This window comes from Triplophysa rosa, linkage group LG20 (genome assembly GCF_024868665.1).
Source record: "Triplophysa rosa linkage group LG20, Trosa_1v2, whole genome shotgun sequence".
Classification (NCBI taxonomy): Eukaryota; Metazoa; Chordata; class Actinopteri; order Cypriniformes; family Nemacheilidae; genus Triplophysa; species Triplophysa rosa.
The window spans coordinates 1907949-1929937 of record NC_079909.1 but is presented as its reverse complement, the minus strand read 5'-3'; the positions used below and the strand labels follow the sequence as shown (position 1 = coordinate 1929937).

The 21989-nt window shown below is 37.9% G+C and overlaps 2 protein-coding genes across 15 annotated transcripts in view; both read right to left on the bottom strand.

The window, feature by feature from the left end:
- Positions 1-7683, bottom strand: part of hnrnpa1a (heterogeneous nuclear ribonucleoprotein A1a) — a 28240-nt gene extending 20557 nt beyond the window's left edge. For 3 of the 5 annotated variants that reach the window (XR_008965049.1, XM_057361761.1, XM_057361760.1), the window contains exons 1-4: positions 7637-7664; positions 1576-1763; positions 731-853; positions 510-656 (exon numbers count right to left, since the gene is read on the bottom strand). Coding sequence is in view for 4 of the 5 variants with exons in the window: in XM_057361761.1 (XP_057217744.1) it covers positions 510-656; positions 731-853; positions 1576-1763; positions 7637-7658 (480 nt within the window). In the remaining variant the exon portion in view is untranslated. Of the gene's footprint in view, positions 1-509; positions 657-730; positions 854-1575; positions 1764-2713; positions 2781-7636 lie in introns of all 5 variants that reach the window. The other 2 variants (XM_057361762.1, XM_057361763.1) reach the window with 2 other exon arrangements.
- Positions 7684-8396: 713 nt separating this feature from the next.
- znf740a (zinc finger protein 740a) overlaps positions 8397-21989 on the bottom strand; it is an 85090-nt gene continuing 71497 nt past the window's right edge. For 7 of the 10 annotated variants that reach the window (XM_057361765.1, XM_057361768.1, XM_057361769.1 and 4 more), the window contains 5 exons: positions 17558-17641; positions 17036-17119; positions 16111-16194; positions 15382-15500; positions 8397-12819 (listed from right to left, as the gene is read on the bottom strand). In XM_057361765.1, coding sequence (XP_057217748.1) covers positions 12655-12819; positions 15382-15500; positions 16111-16194; positions 17036-17119; positions 17558-17641 — 536 coding nt within the window. In that variant the 3' untranslated portion in view covers positions 8397-12654. The remainder of the gene's footprint in view (positions 12820-15381; positions 15501-16110; positions 16195-17035; positions 17120-17557; positions 17642-21989) is intronic. The other 3 variants (XM_057361767.1, XM_057361766.1, XM_057361771.1) reach the window with 3 other exon arrangements.

Here is a 21989-nt window from a genome sequence, read left to right as displayed (position 1 = left end):
AGATTTTATGCAATCAAACATCAGAAAAATGACACCACCAACCAAAAGAATTGAGGTTCCAGCATTGTATAACTGAATGTTTTTGGTTTAATTAAAATTATAAGTTTAAGATTATACATCTTTATATGGGGGGGCCACAAAGCGATGCACTTAACACAAAGGGGGCCTTACAACGAAAAAGTTTGAGAAACACTGTGTTATGGTACTTCTGCGGGGCATATTTGGAGTTTCTGAGCAAGAGCACACTCTAGCTTTTAGATGCTGCAGCATTTAACCGTACTTCACTGAGAATAAATCGCAGCCAATCGCCAAATTGTGTACGGTTTATTTACGATTTATCATGCAGTCATAATAAAGGGGGATTTTAGGTCGATCAAATGGAAAGCGTCCCAGTCTCTCAATTTTAACTTTATTTAAAAAAAATCATGTGACAGGTCATTTAATGTGCAGCATATTTATTTAAACGTCTCTGGCGTTATCAAGTGACAAGTAACACAAATACAACCTACTTCTCTAGATACAGCCCTCTTGGGTTCAACTGCTCTCCCATCCACTTTGTGCGGGCGAGCATCCATTGCTGCGTCCACCTCATTTCCTGAACTGTAGGTTACAAAGCCGAAACCCCTCGACCTCTTGGTGTTTGGATCCCTCATCACCTTTGAAAAAGGTGATTATTACATTAGTTTCTGCTCTTATGGTTAAGCAAGTCAATGCATGCAGATGTACTCACCACACAGTCTGTGAGGGTTCCCCATTGCTCGAAATGGGCCCGAAGGCTCTCATCTGTTGTCTCAAAACTGAGACCACCAATAAACAGCTTGCGGAGCTGCTCAGGCTCACGAGGGGTCTGATGCTGTAAAGTCAAAAATATTGCTCCATTATAATTTCATATACCATACAGGCATTATACTGAGAGTGCACACTAAACATAAACAATAAAACTTCCTTCACTAAGAAAATTGATTAACCAAGGAAATATTATTATAGCACAACTGTAGTAACCACGTGTTTGAACTGGAGAATTGATTAAATCAGTATTACCATAGTTTAACTGAAAAATATCAAGAATAAAAGTAACACTGCAGTATGGCATGAATACATTAGCAGTTATCTTTTTACTTCAAATACCATCGCTGAACCATGTTTCAACACTAAACAACGGTTAATTTTGGTAAGGCATTTCCTGGAGTTGCAGTAATGAATGAAAACGTCGATCTACATGCAGGGGCGCTGCAATCCCGAGGCCTACAACACTTGCACAGGAGACATATAAATATATGTAAAAAAAAATACTTAGCTTGTTTTATGAAATAACAGAAAAACACAACTGATATAAAAAAAGACGAATTTGAAGCAAAAAGCAACGCTTGTTTCAGATCAGGCAACGTTACGAGCAGCGGCAGCGAACAAAGACACGCAAAGAAGCTGGAAACACACGCTTCTTATTATAAAAATACGATGTTCTCCGATTAATTATTCCTCAGTTTTTGGAGTTCAGCATCATTTATGTAGTGTACATAACACTCCACGATTAATAAAATCTTAATAACAACCTTTTTAAATTGTATATTTTACCTCTTTAGACATGGCGATCCTTATGCAGCGGCAGCAGAGCAGCGCAAACCCCGTATATCGAACGTGCGCACTGCGCAGGCGCTGAAGACGTAAGCACAAAATGTGCCGTGACGCCATAAACAGGGGCGGGGCCACGTTCTTTCTGCACTTGAAAAATAGAGAAGGGGGAAGCTGCAGACCGGTTGTTGCTAGAAAGGAATAATGGATTACACCAGTCACATGCCTGCATGCACTGCTTGTTAGCGGGCAATGTATGTCATGACAATGTGAACAAACTACTGTATATAATAAGTGAAAACCAGTACAGATTAGTGATGCACTGTATGTCTCCCTTATTTAACACACCCGATTCACATCATTGGCTTATATTACTGTAGCAGATCTATGTCTGAAAATCCTGTGCTGGCCTCCATTTTTTCACAGATCTTCAACAGATCACCTTCCTGCTTCAAACGCTCCACCATTATTCCTATCCTAAAGAAATCCAAAATCACAGGACTTAATGATTAGAGACCCATTGCCTTAACATCTGTGGCCATGAAGTCATTTGAAAGACTGGTGTTGGCTTACCTGAAAGATATCACAGGACCATTACTGGACCCCCTGCAGTTTGTTTACCGAGCAAACAGGTCTGTGGATGATGCAGTCAACATGGGACTGCATTATGCCCTACAACATCTGGACAGACCAGGGAATTATGCAAGGATCCTGTTTGTGGACTTTAGTTCAGCCTTTAACACCATCGTCCCAACACTCCTCCAGACCAAACTAAGCCAGCTCTCTGTTCCTAGCTTTGTCTGTCAATGGATCACCAGCTTTTCTTTTCTTTCCTTTTTTTTTTTGTAAATTCACACCCAACAGCCGTACCATCAGCACTGGTATGTGTGCTCTCCCCACTGCTCTTCTCCCTGTACACCAATGACTGCACCTCTACTGACCCCTCTGTCAAGCTCCTGAAGTTTGCAGGCGAAACTACAGTTATTGGCCTCATCTAAGGAGGGAGAAGAGTCTGCGTACAGAAGTGAGGTTGAGCAGCTGGATGTCTGGTGCAGTCATAACAACCATGAGCTAAACACTTAAAAACAATGGAGATGATAGTGGACTTTAGGAGAAACACCCTGGCATTCCCCCCACTCACCATCATGAACAGCACTGTGGCCACAATAGAGTCATTCAGGTTCCTGGGCACCACCATTTCACAGGACCTAAAGTGGGACATTCACATTGACTTTATTGTCAAAAAGGCCCAGCAGAGGCTGTACTTCCTTCGCCAGCTGAGGAAGTTCAACCTGCCACAGGAGCTGCTCTTACAATTCTACTCAGCTTTCATTGGATCCGTCCTCTGCACTTCCATAACTGTCTGGTTCGGCTCAGCTGCAAAAACTGACCTCCGAAGACTTACAACTGATAGTCCGGACTGCTGAGCGAATCACTGGCACAACCCTCCCCAATCCAGTGCTCGAATTGAGTCAAGTCTTATGGGGGGTCCCCACCATAAGATTTTTTTTTGGGTGGGGGTTAGTCTCGCAATATACAATTTATACAAAATACACAATATATTTGATCATAATATGCATAATTATATAATATTTATTAAAAACAGGTTTAAATAAAAGAACGGGCTTCTTTTACTGTATTTTGGATCAAATCAATGCAGGCTTGGTGAACAGAAATGACTTTTGAACAGTAGAGTACATCCAACAGAATAATTCTAGCATTATTTACCAATGTAGTATTTACTATTTTCCCTAAAAACTTCTGGGGTGTATTCCAGAAAGCAGGGTTAACTTACCGTCAGCTAAACCCTGAACTCTCGGTTGATTAACCCAAACCTTGCTTATGTTCCAAATCACCTGAGAAGAGTTAGTGTAATCAACCTCCCTAAAGATACCCAGAGTTACAGAAACAACATGAAGACATTGTCAATGGATCACAGATTTCACGAGTCACCATGGAAACGGCAGGGAAGCTTAAAGTTTTTGACTGTAAAACAACGTTATAAATCAGAGGTTTTTTTACAGACTTAAATCTGCATCAGTGTATAAAGTGTGGGATAAAAATCATAAAATTAAATTATTTAGGTTATGTGTTTATAAAACTCTAAACGCTATAAATGAATTATTTAATTAAAGATATACATATTTTAAATATATGCACTATTTTATACTATAATATTTAAAATATATACTCATCATGGCTATCTTTGTTACATAAACTGTAGATTTGTTGAGATGTTTGTAACTGTAATTTTAACGTGTTTACCATGGTATTTTACCAAAATTGTGTAGTGTATCACATTGGTAATTTTGAAGGCAGTATTAAACCTCTTTTTTGTTCCTTCTCTGTATGTTTCTTAAAAAATCTACCTTTATTTGGTTTTCTGAAAACTGATTTTGCATTGTATCAGCTTTATTTGCAACAGTTGCTGATGTAGTCATATTAATAGAGACTCTTTTCATTCTAGAAACTACTACATTGGTCATAATTTTGGAAAAGAAATTGTGCAATGCTTTTCAGTACTCTACACTGTGTATGATAATTAATTTACAGCAGAGGATGAAGGTCTGCTGTGACATGAGGTAGAGGTTTAAAATGTTAGGCCCTGTCATATACATAATAATCAAGTAGCCTTTATATATCCCTTTCAAATACACATACATTTAGTTTTTTGTTTGTTTCTTTTGACTTTGTTTGCTAAAAGGCCATGGCTTTCCAAATGTTAAAAGAGGTGGAAACGGCCTATCCTGAAAGTCTAATTGTCATTTGGAGAAAGGCCTTTCAATACTAAACTGTAGGAGGAGGCTGAGGATCAGAAAGACATTTTTATGGAATACAGTCAGTATGAAAAACCTTAAGTTTAAGTTTTTTATGTAATTTTTTATGTAAATGGATTTAAAATATAATAAGAATTTAAATATGTGAACAATATGCCATGGTAATCCCATTGGGGGGTCACCTAATAAAGCCTTGGAAACCTGCCAGCCTGGTATTCGAACTTGCAACCTTTGAAGTTTTAAATCTGTCTCTCTGACCATTAGGCCACAACTTTTTTTGACCCAATGCATCAAATATTGTATAATAAGTGGACAAGAGTAATGATATGCAATCCTCTGGAGTTAAAATACTTCACTATTAACATCCTTTAACTGTTGGTAATTGTAAGATGTGTATATTTATCCAGTGATATTTGGAGATGTTTAAATAAACCTTATTCAAAGTATATACAATATTTAATATAAATAGCCTACATAAAGTTTAACAATAACAGTTTACATTATTTTATCATTTTAAAAGGTTAAATAATAAAGTTAATAATAAAATTAGTTGTGAATGCTAAATTGCGATGGGTGAGATTGGAAAAGTAATTGTAATATTTCTGTAAAATTATAATATATTATACGTAATCTGTGCTTCCACGCCCACTTGACGCTCATCAAAATGCACACATGCGCAGATAACCCCTAAAGCTTAGTGACTTTCCTTCAAATGAACTAACCCTGAAACATAACCTGCTCCGGAGCAGGTTATCTTCAGAGAGTAAGTTGCTATGGTTACTTGCATACCCTGAAAGTTATCTCCATTTTTTAACCGAAAGTTGGGGTTATCCGCTAACTAACCCTTAAACTTACCCGGGTATGTCACACAACCAGCTTTCTGGAATACACCCCTGGATGATTGACACTTTGTGATAATAATGTTTGTTCCAAAAGACTTGTTTAAATGCAAGAAACTAGTTAGATAATTAAAAGATATTAGATATTAAAAATATAAATTGTGACAAGACCGGCTGTCAGTCTGTGTGTTAGTGTTGTGGGGATTTTTCAACGATTTCAGTGCAGTTTACATAGTTACGTCCAGTAGGTGGCAGCAAGGGACTGTTATGAGTGAGTCTGTCAGTCAGCAGACTAGTCAACCATTTCAGTCCAAAAGTCTGCTTTAGGGTACGATCAGACAGAACGCGCTTTTCATGTTCGAAAACACGAGGCGCGCCGCGCTGCTCTTTGGTGACTTTTTGAAAAGAGCAGCGCGCAGCGTTTTTTTGTATGTTGCTAGGTAACCCGAAACAGCCACAACAAGTTTCTCCTCCATGTCTCCAGGCGTTCCGAGCATTGCGACAAGGGAAGCCCCGCCTATCCACTCATCCGATTGGACAATGGAAAAAAGCGCACATGACGTCAAGCGCTTTTCTGCTCAGAGTTGAGTTTTTTTCAACTTCGGGCGCTCAGAGCGCTCTACCTAAAACGCGAGGCGCAGCAGGTGGCAGAAACGCGAGGCGCCCGGCGCGCATAAGCAGCGCGCAAAACGCTCCCTGCCAACTGAAAACAATTCCAAAGAGGCGCGTCTCACAGCAAAAGACGCGTTCTGTCTGATCAGACCCTTATTCAGGAACTAACTATGGCTATCAATATGTCAATCATAGCTATTTCAAGAGTGAATCCCGCATTTATATGCCGATGTAATTCCCGAAACTTTGCAGCGTGTATGTGGCGGTTGGTTTTAGCAGCATGAAAAGCAAGTTTTATACAATTCTGAATGGATTATATATAGCACAGAAACCGCACAACAAGCACTCCCTTTATAATTACTAAAAAGCTGTCACTCATCTTCATCGAGACCTCTAGCACCCCAAAACCAGGCCTAATAATAGTTTATGCAAGGAATACAAAAGCCCCGACATGGAGTTGATAAATATAATGGAAAGATATATAGAGAGAGAAAATTACCCCTCAAAAAAGTAGAAGCTTCCTCTTCCCGACTGCGAGTGGAGGTTTATTATTCTCCATTTTTTAGCTGAAGTGAGCTTCACCGGAGCGACGCCAATCAAGCAGTCATGTCAACGATGTCCTGCGCTTAGCGGTCTTTAGACATGGCGTTTAAAATTTAAAGAGACATTACAACTAGCCCATAAACAAACTTAATATAAATTATTGTAAATATTTAATTCACGAAATGTACCATATCCATTTCATGAATTTAATCACAATTGTCATTATAATTTTTACTCAAATAAAAATATCTGAGGGACCCCCCTAAGTCTATTTTTTACTTCTTATGGGGGGTCCCTAATGCCTTGTGGGGGGTCCCGGATCCCCCCAGCCCCCCCTCAATTCGAGCACTGCCCCAATCTACAAGAAATGTACTCATCCAGAGTGAGTAAAAGAACTCGCAAAATCACTCTGGACCCCTCACACCCCACACACTTTCTCTTTGAACTGCTGCCGTCTGGTCGGCGCTACAGAGCACTGAGCACCAAAACAGCCAGACATAGGAAAGTTTCTTCTCTCAGGCCATCTACCTCATGAACTGTTAAATGTTTTACTGTGCAATAAAAACACGTGCAATACACAACTACTGTATATACTCATATTTATTATACATATATTGTTGATATAATTTCAGCTATCCACATTCCCTTGCATAACTTGTATATAACACAGTATAATTTGTATATAGCACATCTGTACATACAATATACCGTCTATTGTCCTTTTTTAACCTGTATGTGCACTGGAAGCTTGTGTCACTAAAGCCCTATTCGCACGGGATTAGTATTATCTGGGGACCTCTGGTCATTTGTAATAATTGCAGAGATTGTCTGTGATCATGTTGCGCATTCGCACTGGATAAGTGAACTGTGATTTTACTCGAATTTACTGATTTATCTCCCGGAAATGACGTGAAGGCGCTTCCCTCTTTCTAAACATGGCACGAAAGAGAGCTTAACACGGATGCGCTGTCTGACAGAGATTCACCGACGCAGCCTTTAGCCCGTTACTGTACACACCAGGCTGGACCTCGCGTTGCGTTTTGCCGCGTCCCACAGTTTAGAAGCTATCTATCTTCATTGAACATGTCAAAGCAACTGTTAAGAGCGTGATTACATAATGTAACGCTAGACAAAGGATGTCAAACAAACGGATGCTGCGTTAATTGCGTTAAATATTTTTCACGTGTTAATTTGAAATAATTAATCGCATGCGTTAACGCGTTACCGTTGACAGCCCTACTTGAAAGTCTTGTCGTTGTAGGTGTTGTATGTAAACAGAAGAATGTTCCTTACCGCATGCTGCCATGCATGTCATCCATCTCCATATATTCCTTCTTTTTTGATTCGCTCTTCTGATCCTGTCATGTTTTTTTACAGTGAATATTTTCTCTCTGCCAATATTATTGTTGTCTGGTATGTAGCGACATAACCCAGCACCCAAAATACTGTGAAAACACTCCAACGCAGCTTCCATTCTTTGCGAAAGATGACTGAAAAAGGTGCACAGAAACCTTGAAAAAATGAGATACGATCCCGCCAAATCTTGTTCAAAATTTCAAATCGCAGAGATGCCGATTCGCACTGGACTAATATTATCACAGGACCTCGGTGTTCGTCAAAATATGGTAGGTAATTTGTGGGGAAATTTTTACTTGACAAATTACAGACATGGCCGTTTCACACGGGATTAAGATCACAGACAATCTCTGCGATTATTACAAATGACCAGAGGTCCCCAGATAATACTAATCATGTGCGAATAGGATTTAAGACAAATTCCTTGTGTCCAAGCACACTTGGTAATAAAGCTCGATTCTGAACTAAACTGAGTCGGAGTGCATAAAACAATGGAGTCAGATTAAATGTGTAGTGTAATCACTGATTTATATTTGATTATCATTCAACACAACTGCCCTAAGGGTTAATCAATGGATTTGTTTGTAAGTGAATTATTTAAAAGCAAAACAAAAAAAACCATACTTTTATTTTATTTTATTTATGCATAAGCCCCTTTCTTATCTCCACATAATGAAAATTAATCACATCACAAGGGTGTCTTCATTCATTTTAATAAACAGTTAAGCTCTTTTTTTACAACAATTAGCATGTTTTTTTTTGCAATCAAGAGTTTCCAAAAAACATTCAGCTATAGAAAATGATATCAATAATGTTTTTACAGCAATGTAAAGCAATACAAAATAAACAAACCATCTACAACTGATGCGATTGCTAGCGTCTGTCCCAAAAAACATCAAAATAGGGTGAAGCCTCTGTCTTCTGTTTAGTTAATATTTTCTCAAACTCAAAATATCAACCAAATCACTCAAACTGACATTTTGGAGAGAGGCTTTGTCTACAGATGTGTTATTATACAGTATGTGTGTGTAGATTACACTTATCTCTCCAGTGGTTTAGTGTAGAATAAAAACGTTCCAAACAAAAACAAAGCATTGTTATGGAATTAGAGGGGAAATGAAATAAAACCGTACGTCATTAAAATACTCTCAACAATTAACAGCAGACATCCCTCTAAAATTATATTCTGGAAGTGGCTAACGGACACCACAACATGATCTGATGATAAATGCCCATTTCAAACACTAACCTGTCCATTGGTATCAAAATGTACACACAAGACCCTCGTTGAACAGCAGAAATCAAGAGTACAATAGAAAAGACAACAACAAACAGATCCATTAAAATCCTTTCAGCATCAGTTTTCTGACATTTCATTGCCAGTGGACCCATGTGCTGAAAGCAGACACACATTAACAATAAGGATTTTCAGAAATAAAGGAAAAACACACACATCTATATAAGAGAGAGAATTCTATAGAGCTTTGCTTGTAAATACTCAAAATAAAGTTAAAACATAAAAAAACTAAATTGTCCTCTGTGAGTACTTTGGTAAAATAATATGCATATTATTTTATCACCAAGGTACAAATAAAAAAGTACACAAAACAAACACATGAACACATCCTAAGGCCACAAAACTTTGTTATATGTTGCGCGTATAAATCTGTACATAAAAGTGTGGGTCTTTTGGACGTTTATCACATCATTTACCACGTAGATACATTAGCAAACAGTATCTAACAAAACATGTCCAAGTCATATTTTACCACCAAATCAAAAGGAAACATTTTGAATACAGAAAATTTGCAGAAGGAATACAATTCAGCAAAGTCTATCCTGATTTCTCATAAGAGTAATGCATTTGACTCTCAAGGGCTATCAAACGAAAAAATCGCGATTAATCGCATCCAGAATAAAAGATTTGTTTACATAATATTTGTCTGTGTACTGTGCATAATAATTTTGTATTTATAAACACATTCACAAACATGCATATTTTTAAGAAAAAAATAAAATATAAAAATTATACATCGCAGATAATTTAAATTACTGGCAAATATAACATTTACATTTAGTCATTTAGCAGACACTTTTATCCAAAGCGACTTACAAAGAGTTCAGGGAGCAATAAGCAATATGTAAATATAAATAAATTACATGTACATACTGCATATATATATATATATATATATATATATATATATATATACAGACGTGCTCAAATTTGTTGGTACCTTTACAGCTCATTGAAATAATGCTTCATTCCTCCTGAAGAGTGATGAAATTGAAAGCTATTGTATCATGTATACTTGCATGCCTTTGGTATGTCATAGAATAATGCAAAGAAGCTGTTGAAAGAGATTAATTATTGCTTATTCTACAAAGATATTTTAAAATGGCCTGGACACATTTGTTGGTATCCCTTAGAAAAGATAATACATTATTGGATTATAGTGATATTTCAAACTAATTAGTTTCTTTAATTAGTATCACACATGTATCCAATCTTGTAATCAGTCATTAAGCCTAGTTAAACAGAGAAAAGTAGTCACTGTGCTGTTTGGTATCATTGTGTGCACCACACTGAACATGGACCAGAGAAAGCAAAGGATGGAGTTGTCTGAGGAGCTCAGAAAGAAAATAATAGACAAGCATGGTAAAGGTAAAGGCTACAAGACCATGTCCAAGCTGCTCGATGTTCCTGTGACAACAGTTGAAAATATTATTAATAAGTTTAAGGTCTATGGAATTGTAGCAAACCCCCCTGGGTGCGGCCGCAAGAGGAAAATCGACTCCAGATTGAACAGAAGGATAGTGCGAATGGTAGAAAAAGAACCAAGGATAACTGCCAAAGAGATACAAACTGAACTACAAGGTGAAGGTTCGTCAGTTTCTGATCGCACCATCCATCGCTTTTTAAGCAAAAGTGGGCTACATGGAAGAAGACCTAGGAGGAAGGAAAATCTAAAAAAGCCAGACTGGAATTTGCCAAAATTCATATTGACAAGCCACAATCCTTCTGGAAGAATGTCCTTTGGACAGATTTGTCAAAACTGGAGCTTTTTGGCAAGTCACATCAGATCTATGTGCACAGACGAAAAAATCAAGCTTTCAAAGAAGTGAACACCATACCTACAGTGAAACACGGAGGAGGCTTGGTTATGTTTTGGGGCTGCTTTGTTGCATCTGCAGGGTGCCTTTAATCGGTGCAGGGCACAATGAAATCTCAAGACTATCAAGGCATTCTGGAGCAAAACGTACTGCCCAGTGTCAGAAAGCTGTCTCAGTCGCAGGTCATGGGTCCTCCAACAGGATAATGAACACAGCTAAAATCACCCAAGAATGGATAGGAACAAAACATTGGACTATTCTGAAGTGGCCTTCTATGAGTCCTGATTTGAATCCTATAGTACATCTATGGAAAGAGCTAAAACTTGCAGTCTGGAGAAGGCACCCATCAAACCTGAGACAGCTGGAGCAGTTTGCTCAGGAAGAGTGGGCCAAACTACCTGTTAACAGGTGCAGAAGTCTCATTGAGAGCTACAGAAAACTTTGCATTCCTCTAAAGGTTGTGCAACAAAATATTAGGCTAGGGGTCCCACCATTTTAGTCCATGACATTTTCATTTGTTTTATTATTTACAATATTATGTTGAATAAAAAATCTAAAGCAAAGTCTGATTTCTATTAAATATGGAATAAACAATGGTGGATGCCAATTACTTTTGTCAGTTTCAAGTTATTTCAGAGAAAATTGTGCATTCTTCATTTTTTGTGGAGGGATACCAACAAATTTGAGCACGTCCGTGTATATATACATATCATACATACACGTTTGTGTATCTGTTTATAAACACTAAATAAATATGCACAGTACACAGACATATACAGTATTATGTAAACACAAAATTTAATTCTGGATTCAATTCTGATTTCGCTATTAATCACTTGACAGCCATTACATTATTTTGAATTACATTCTCATTATTGCAATACTGTGATTTTTTCTGTATCACATCTGTATCGTAAAATACTTTTTTTGCATTACATTGAAGACATTTCTTTCTTGTATGCATAAGAATTGTTGCATCACATAAATGAGATGGTTTTTGTATGACAGTAGTGCGACTTCGGAAGAGATGTACTGTTATGCAAAAACTTGGTTCTAGAACAATGTCTTTATGCAAACTCTTATTTTTTTTATTTGGGGTGACACATGACCTGCACATTTTGTTAACAGCATTGAACAGTGACTCCTGACACACATGCATTTCTTGTACCAGCTCATGGCGATGGCAGAGAACAAACCAGCTGTTTGTTCTTGGTCACTGCCATGAGCTGGTAAAAGAAATGCATCTGTCTCTTACGTCACCGTTAAACAACGGTTATATACACATCATAGTTACAATATCAGATCAAAACTTGTAATTGAGAAATAGCCTGCGAATGTTTAAATGAATATATGTATATACACTGTGCATTTCCACATGGACATGGAGTATTCGTGATTGTAGTCAGATATTACCTGAGTGCTCAGGACAGTAGGGATACGAAACCGTAGCACTTTACAGCAGGCCTCCACATCATATATGATGCCGTTTCATCCACGTACTTATGTTTAACTTACATTAAGTAAGTAGGAATCAATGTCTGTTAGTATAAGCAATGTCAATAAAAGCTGGGTTGTATTATCATGAAATATATTAACTTTTTTGGTTAGATGGCTGGTGATACGATATTTCCCACTCTTACCCTATTGTTACATTACCAAAAAGTATAAAATAACCCTTAAAGATTAAAGGGAAATCCCCACTTTTTTCAAATACAGAAACAGAAGATTGGACTTCTTTCCTCATTTCTCTATAGCACATCTCTCCATCAGACGGCACCACTGTGCCTAACAGAGGTATAGATGTGTTGCTGTCTTCTCAAGTTTTGTCTGGATGAATTATATCAGACAGCGAGACGACCCGTGGCAGGGTGCAGGGGACTCCAGGTGGTCGGAGGGGCCTGGGGAGGCTCCTGGGGGAAGGAGCATGGCTGAGCCTCGACTTTAGCTACACCACGACCCTGACATAAGCGCCGGTGCCTCAGCAGCCTGTCTGTCCGCGAGAAGTTCTTGGAGTGGAAAACAGAGATCAGTGGGATTAGTTTTTTTTTGGAGTTCATTATGCACTTATTTCTTACATTTTATAATATTTTGTGTCACTTTTCTTCAACTTCAAAACAACATAAATAAAAAAGCAATACATTTGAATTGGAATCACCTCAAAAGTAACAACATATCAACACGTTTGTGGCAACACCATTCGTAACAATTTTACTAGGTAGCTAATTCGTATAAATTTGTACTCTTGTACGTTTTGGTGCAATCTGACATTGTGCCCAGGGCCGGATTATCCAATGGGCATTATGGGCACAGGCCCAGGGGCCCATGCGCGCTTGGGGCCCAGGCAAGGGTAAGAAAATTTCACATGCACATTGAGGTGCACACACAAAACATTGTTTCTGAATTAGAAAATCTGTCTTTTGATTTAGTCACTTTTACGAGCCATCTAGCGGCTTTTGTTCAGAAGAAGCACATAGCGACAAATCTATCCACTTCTTGGATAAACCTTAGCTTTCATTCAGTGCGAAAATGTCGCCAGTGCTGCCCCGCGAGCGCGAGGTCTCTCTTTCCCGGCGCAGGGATCCCTTCTCTCGGCGTCACTCTGTACAGTGAGTGGCAGGAAGAAGCACCACCGTACGACAGGTGACTCGTGAATAAAATGAGTACAAAACAGCGTTTCCAACAACCTGTCACTGTTATCGACTGTTTGGATATATAAACATGAACAAATTTCATCCGTAAATATGCACATGGTTACCATGAGGCTGTGTGAAAGATTATATAACGTTAGCCGAAATCACCGCTTTTTATTGTGAGTTGGATGATGTCGCGTCATGAACTGACAACAGAAACTGAAAACACAGTAGGCTATGTCAATGAGAACGGATTTATTGTTGTAAACATGAGTTGATATACCCTCGCGGGCTGTCTTAAATCTTAAAAGGCAAGCGTTTTTTACATTTATTTGGTGGTGCTTCCTTGCCAATTATGAATTATTTTATATTGATATAATGTTGATCAGTAACTGCCCTACTTTACCAATATTAAGCCTTCATTATTAGATAATCCACAGTGCTTTTACATACATTGCAAAATGTTGACATACGCACACTGATGTCGTAATATATAGGCTAAAGAATTATACTTATAATACTCGTTAATGCCGTTTACTGTAACACATTACATCTTAAATAAGAACGTGAGTCGCAAGGTGCTTGTTATACAAATAAAGTTTAACAAATAGACAAATTACTCTTGAAGTACAATCATTGACAAAGACTGCCCATTTATTCTTAGAAAAATAAAGATGAAAATATTTGAAAATTGCACTTAAGAATATTCTTAAAAACCTTCTGTAATTTATCTTAAGAAAGTTCTTATATTTTCTCTTAAGAACAGGTTTGCATGTCCTGCATGTTTGTGTGTGAATTATGGAAGAATCTGATAGAACTGATTTGGTAGAGGTGTGGTAGTGTGTGCTGCTTGCATATGCCAGTGAGTTACAGTATGCTGGGAAATGTCTTAATATTGTTGTTGCTGGTCCAGAAAAGCATTGTTGCAATCATGAGGTGTAAAGTATGATGGAGGATGTGTACAGGTGTTGATATAGTCCTTCAGGTTGTGATCATAGTTTGTAACTTGTCAATGTAATCCTGTAAAAGATAGAGGTGTTTATACGCATGGTAGGCTAATTAAAAACTTTATTGTGTGCATGTGTATGTGGGGGGGAGGGGGGTCCATAAAACACTTGTGCCCAGGGGCCTCTGAATTCTTAATCCGGGCCTGATTGTGCCAGTGACGGTTTGATTTAGGGGTGGGGCTTCTTTATTGCTTTTTTCGAATAATTGTTTGTTTTTGCATGATTCACTTCCTACAAACTTGTACATAATTACCACATTGTAAAATAGTTATGAATTCCAGCGAGATCAGGTTATTACTAATCTAATACAAATTGAACACATTTATTTACAAACCTTGTAATACCGTGTTGCCAATATGACAGTAGATGTATAAGTGGATACTTTAACAAAGCATGTCTTCTCAATTTAACTACAATTTTAATATGATTTAAATATGAAATTATAATTTAGTTTTACAGCAATTTTGACAGGGCTATTACATGGCAATAGGTTACTCCAGCAACAACAAGAACAAAACAAACCATATTTGGTTGCTTAACATGGCAATTATACGGCCTGTTTTTTTCTAAGTGAAGTTTCTCGAAACGTCGTAATAGTTCCACACAGGCGATGACATGGCTGCGGCGACAAATCATTTGCATCCCCACGCATTCTGGACGTCATCACGGGGTGACGTCATCAAATTGTGATTGGTTCGTGAGATCAGCCAAGTTAGTAAGTACCGATCGAGTCATAAAATGTGATTATCGGCCGATATCGATCTGTAGCCGATCGATCGGAGCATCCCTAGTAACATACTGCGTTATCAGTTTGACAAGTGATTTTCGATCCAAATAGTTATAAAACAAACTTCACGGTGTGTCATTCATCATGATCATGGAAGGTGCATTAGCAAAATGTAACATCCCATATGTTAGGAAAAGTTCTTACCTGCTGACAGCGTTCACACTGATAAGGTTTCTCTCCACTGTGAACACGCTTGTGTCTCTCAAGATGATACCTCTGAATAAACCGCATGTCACACATGTCACATGCAAACGGCTTCTCTCCTAGCAGAGAAAAAGCCACATTTACTCAAATACTCCACAAACTCAATAAGCACATCATCAAAACTAAAACATGTTAAAATGTATAAGTTAAAGGTAAGTGACTTCATGCAAACTCGAGTTTGTAGAAGATGTTGAATTAAAAGAGGAATTAAACCTAATTTAATCTAAACTGGAACACTGGGGTTTTGGTTTTAAATATTAGAGACCTGGTTTGAGACATCAGGCTTTATTCTGGATTTAGCACCAATAATTAGACTAACGGTTTAACAGAAACTTTCAACAACTTTCACCTTAATTTCTGCTTTAGTAAAGCTTAAAAATGAAGATAAACATTTTACACTCAAACACCCACAGAGAAACATGAGACAAGTGCACCTACACAGATATTGTAATACTTCTGCTAAATCCTGGTAAGCAGGTGTTAAATATGCAACGCACGCAAAACTCACAATAAAACGTTCACAGTAAATAAACGTGCAAAAGCACACCACAAATGCCTTTGGTGCAAACTCTGTAGGTTTGAAACGAAAGGAAATAAACAAATACTTTCAATAATTAATTGCTGTCCCAATCCAGGTCTCTTTAGGAATTCGGGGTTAAGAACACATACCAGTATGAGTCAGACTGTGTCTTTCCAAATGGTAACGTTGAAAAAACCTCATGTCACACATCGAACAAGCATATGGCTTCACCCCTAAGGGCAGAGTGTTCATTTTTTAGTGAAGGTTTTCACGAAACAATGAAACCAAAACACACTTTTAATGCAGTTTGGAATAAAAAACATGTTAACAAAAAAAATATTTTAGAATTGTGCAATTCACTTTTTTATGGTTTAACATCATTTGTTTACTTCAAAGAAATTTACTGTCACGAAGCTGAGCTTAAAGAAACAAGTCTGGCTGCTTTTCCACTGTTGAGTCAAACCGCTTTTGTTGTTGAACTGTTCCATTCTGTGCCGATCCGGCCCAGCCGGTATATGGATATGGTTTTATTTTTCCACTGTGGGGCTGATAACTGAGCGCTTTGGAATGATACAAAACAATCATTGCCTTGGTAATGCAAGAGTTTACAGAGAGTATAAGATGTAAACAGTGACTGCGTTATGAAGGACGATCAATTATTTCTGTTGTTAGGACTCCTTCTTTACTTTGCTAAATGTCACACAACACACGCAGAAAGTAAAAGAAAGAGCAGGCAAAAGGTACCAAATGTCATTGAGTGCGAGTGTTTCATCCACACACCAAACAGCCTCAGAATTTTTTTCTCTAAATGAAACGTTACCCTGTGCGGTATGGAAAACCAGTCTCAAGTGTAAATATAACTGTAAATGTTCCTTACCGTTCTTTTAACCGTCGGCACAACAGTGGAAAAGCGGCTTCTGTCTCTGAACAGTTAACCCATTGCTTTCCCGGTAAATAATCTTTTTTTTCCAAAATGTGGCAAAATATTGAATCAGGTCAGTACAATTGGACAGTCTTAGCATGCACATAACTTACATTAACTACTAAAACATGGGGGTTTGACATGACACATACCCGTATGTGTGAGGCTGTGTCTCTGCAGATGGTAACGTTGAAAAAAACGCATGTCACACATGGAACAAGCGTACGGCTTCACCCCTAAATGCACAGAGCACCAACAGTTTAGGTATAATATATATATATGCATAATATCTACAGTCTTAATCATTTTTGAGAAAGAATCTTAAAAAAATACTGCTGCGGTCACATCTGCGCTACCCATAAATAAAATGTTAAATATCAGACGTTTTTAATCCATCAATTTGAAATTATTCTATACGTGCTACGTTGGGTTTTAGTTATTGACCACACCTGTTGAAGCCCCTCCTCTGTGAAACAATCAGGCCTGATTGGCGAAATATTGTTTCTTGATTTAGTCATCACAAAGGAGGTATTATCAGAGTGGATGTTTGTGTCATTTTTTGTTTGCTATAGGAAACATACAAACTCGAGTTTGTTGTAGTTTAACATGGTCAGAAATGTGGGAGGCCATACTGTCTGCCTCATGAAAGGGGGGTACACAGAGATTTCACCTACCCGTATGGGTAAGGCTGTGTCTCTGGAGATGGTAGCGTTGAAAAAAACGCATGTCACACATGGTGCAAGCATACGGCTTCACCCCTAAATGTAGAAAGTAACAGTTCATTATGTTTACAATCATATTTAAGAGAGCTGTACGTTTTCAAAGGAAGAACATAAATGAAAGGGGAGAACTGTTATCATACATTTCAAACTACAGTTTCAGAAGGTTATGCAGTGTTTCCCACACCCCTAATATAAACAAAACCTTATAAATTCTAATAAGAAACATAATACAGCACAGGTAGATTTTGTCTGGTTGTGGTCTCTCTCTCTCTCTCTCTCTCTCTCTCTCTCTCTCTCTCAAGCCAACATAAACTTAGTTCACAAACTTTTACCTCATCTAGTTATTTATGCAATTGATTAACTTTGCACGAATGTAACATTCAATGAACTTCATTTAATTCAGAATACCTGTATCTCTGCCATTTATTTAGAATGAGCAAGTGCAAATACATGTTCCACCTGTTGATTGACATGTGGTACTGCAGGCTGTTATCGCCAGACAGTTTTCTCCTCGACAAGAAATCTTTCAAAGGATACATTTTGATCTTGTCACACCCAAAAGATTGTATTATTCAGATTACTTTATTAATTATTATTTATTTCTTAATCTGAATTATTTCTTTCCAATTCACTGTATGCACGCCCTGCTGCTGCTTACGTATTTCCGCCCATATCTCTTTTACACGGGCTTCCGGTATAGCATTCTCCCACAGCAAAACAGGTCCTAGCGTGGTCTTTTTTCGCATATTATATTTGCATATTTTGATTAACTAGCGATTTCATTTAATTATATTATATTATATACACAGTATATATTAACTTTTGTTGCATACCTGTTTTATATATTTTATCAATACATCGTTGTAGTAATGAGTTCAAGAAGCTTTAAATACCTTCGTCGTGCAGGTGCGACGTCTCAATATTGCTGTGTCCTAACGGCAGCTAATTAAAACGTTAGGCAAGCATTGGTTGTAAGCACGCATTGGTAAGCACGCCGGAAGCTAGATAACAACTGAGCCTAAACGCGGAAGCGGCCGTGCATAGAGTGAATTGAAACAAAATGTGTCCATGAAAACATGGCTACTGAGTGCAACTTCCATGTTCACTCATTGTATGATGTTAAAAAATTGGACAAAATTACGCGAGTGTAAACACAAAGCGTAAACGGATTACAGCAACGCGAGCACACTGAAGACGATCGCACGTAAAATGTAAACCTGTAGAAATCTCAAACTTGAACACAAAAACCAAGACTGTGCACGTGAATCAACACTTGCGGGGGTAAATAACAACCCCCGAGTCAACCCAGAGCTGGGAAGTCATTTTGACTTTTGGCACTAAGATTTTGTGACAACAAATGCCATTGGCCCTGCTTTTTTCTGGAACTCCCGTTGTGATTGGCTGCTGCTGCGGTCCTCAAGGCAATGACAGAATACGAGAGATGTCAGAGAATTGGGAAAAATAGGATCTAAGGAATTCACATTAAGTCCTATTTTATATGTTGGCCCAAATGCAGGAAAACGAATGAGAGCAGTAAGGATTTATTAGAAACACTGGGTTAATATAATTTTTTTTTTTAAACATTTATATGAAAGCACTTCCACTCTGCATTCAGCCATAGCAAATGCGTATTACCAGTGGTCACCTTTTTGTAGATTAGAGAGTAATATATATTAGCAAAATGTGTTTTATTGTTAGAATATAACGTTAAATATATTAAATTATAATTTAACGTTTTTGATGTTGCGCGCTCATATGTTGCGCCCGACGTAATGGTCCAAGCATTGCCGTGTTCCATTTTATGAAGCTTCCAAGAGGTTTACCTCTGTTGTTTTGAGTTTTCACACACCAACATTTATAGGATTTTTAACGTCAACCCCAACACTACAGTTAATTGTCATCACTTCAAGAGTGTAGATGGGCCCACAAAATGTCGGCTGCTGAAGAATGGGCCGTTGGTGAAAGCGCTAGCATTATCTAATGCTAAATATAAGATAAACACTGGGGATTGATGCTTTTTATTGTACAGATTTCAACTTAAAATGTAAGTAAAACATGTCTAATCATTAGCGCTTTCACCAACGGCCCATTCTTCAGCAGCCAAAGCAATAAGAGAAAAGGTTATAGGCCCTATATGACATCAGTTTAATTTTTTCCATTTTTATTTGCGTGTATTCTGCCTGTCCATTTTCTGTATTCCTTTTAAGAGGTAAATTAATTTTTGTTCAGCGAAAAGCATGTCTAAAAAACTATAAAACTTAACCAATTTTAAAACAATTTATTAAGAGTTTAAGTTAAAAATTTCATTAAATATGTCCGCCAACTCGTTAAAATGTATAAAAATGCCGTTATTTCACCAACTGTAAAGCAAATGAATAAAAAGAGACATTGAAATGAATGGGCTTCAGTGCAGTGTTTGGAACTATTGGTCACTCCATGACACGAGTTAATTGCATTCCATTCTTCCAACAGACGTATATGCGAGTGTCGTAACTCTGTTTTTCAACGCCTCTGTGCAGTACCATTTACATGTGTTGTTCAAAAATACAGGCTAAATGGGTTTGATGAAAGCTGCTTGCATTCGGCAAGCCTTTGTATGCATTGCTTAATTTAAAAAAAAAACGGGCGTTTACCATTAAGCGGACCAGGAAATATTTATGCGCATTTTTATTTATGCGCAATTTACAAATAGGTTAATTAACCGGCAAATAGGTTACAATAGGTTTAAAAAAAACAATTTCATTGGTAAAGTGGGGATACAGGCTGTTATTCAGTGTTTGAATGATATTCTTTGTGAAATGGAAACACGTTTAATTCAAAGCCAGCAGGGCTAGAAAGTGAGAGCTTGCTCTTTAGGCTAGTGTTATTATAATGATGCGATTGTTTTATGGTGTGTTATACAGGTTCTTTTTCAGTTATAGAAATATTATGATTACTACGTGCTTGATGTGAGGTGAGCAAGGTGCAACATAGTATCCCGCCCTCCCAGTGCCCGAGCGATCTGATCTGCTTTGACTCGGGGGTTTGTTATTTCTCCCCGCAAGTGTTGATTTACGCACACAGTCTGGGTTTTTGTGTTAAAGTTTGAGATTTGTGATTTCTACAGGTTTACATTTAAGCGCAAGCATTTTCTGGGTGCTCGGGCTACTGTTATCTGATTGCGCTCATGTAGTTTTGTCCAATTTTTAACACCATTCAATGCATCATAGCTACAAAAAGTGTCCCAGCTGAACAACCGCTTTGCCATCTTCAAGTGCTCAAAAAGTGTTTTCAAACTACTTAAAAGTGCTTTGGTGTACACGCTTGCCTAAATCTTCCCATTTTCTTTTACTGAATGGCAACAGTGCACAGGTATCCTCAGTGTGACCACCAAAGGATTAAGATAGAAAGACACACACACACCGTATAAGTGAGTGACACTATGATATAATGTATGAGAGTAGTTAAAAACCTGGTTACCCTCAAAAAACAGCCTGAGCTTAATATATATCTAAATATCCATTAGATTTGCATGTGTAATGATTAAAGCTGTGTGTTTGTTCACTAGAGAAGCAGGGGTTTAAGAGGGGAACAAGTAGACAATACCCGTATGAGTGATGCTACAGTGAGGGAAATAAGTATTTGATCCCCTGCTGATTTTGTAAGTTTGCCTACTTACAAACAAATGAAGGGTCTATAATTTTTATGGTGGGTTTATTTTAACTGATAGACACAGAATATTAAAAAAAATCAGGGGAAATTTTTTTTATATAAAGGTTATAAATTGATTTGCATTTCAGTCAGTGAAATAAGCATTTGATCCCCAAGCAAAACATAACTTTGTACTTTGTGGAGAAACCCTTGTTGGCAAGCACAGAGGTCAGACATTTCTGATAGTTGTTCACCAGGTTTGCACATGTGTCCGGATACATTTAGTCCACTCCTCTGTCAATCTTTAAGGTTTCTTGGCTGTCGCTCAGCAAATTGGAGTTTTAGCCTCCTTCACAGAGGTTCTATAGGACTAGGGTCTAGAGACTGGCTAGGACATTTAATGTGCTTCTCCTTAAGCCACTATTTGGTTGTCTTGGCAATATGTTTTGCGTCTTTGTCATGTTAAAGGCTCATCCATGACCCATCTTCAGTGACCTAGTTAAGGGGAGGAGGTTCTCGTCCAAGATTTTACGGTACATGGGCCCGTCCCTCAGCCCCTCAATGCGGTGAAGTCATCCTGTATACCTGTAGCAGAGAAAAAGCCCTAAAGCAGAATGTTTCCAACACTGTGCTTCTCTGTAGACATGATGTTCTTGGGCTCATAGTCAGCATTTCTCTCCCTCCAAACACAGGAGTCCATTTTGGTCTCACAGCAGTGCCAGCACTTTCGCCAAAGCCTTTTCTGAATCATTTT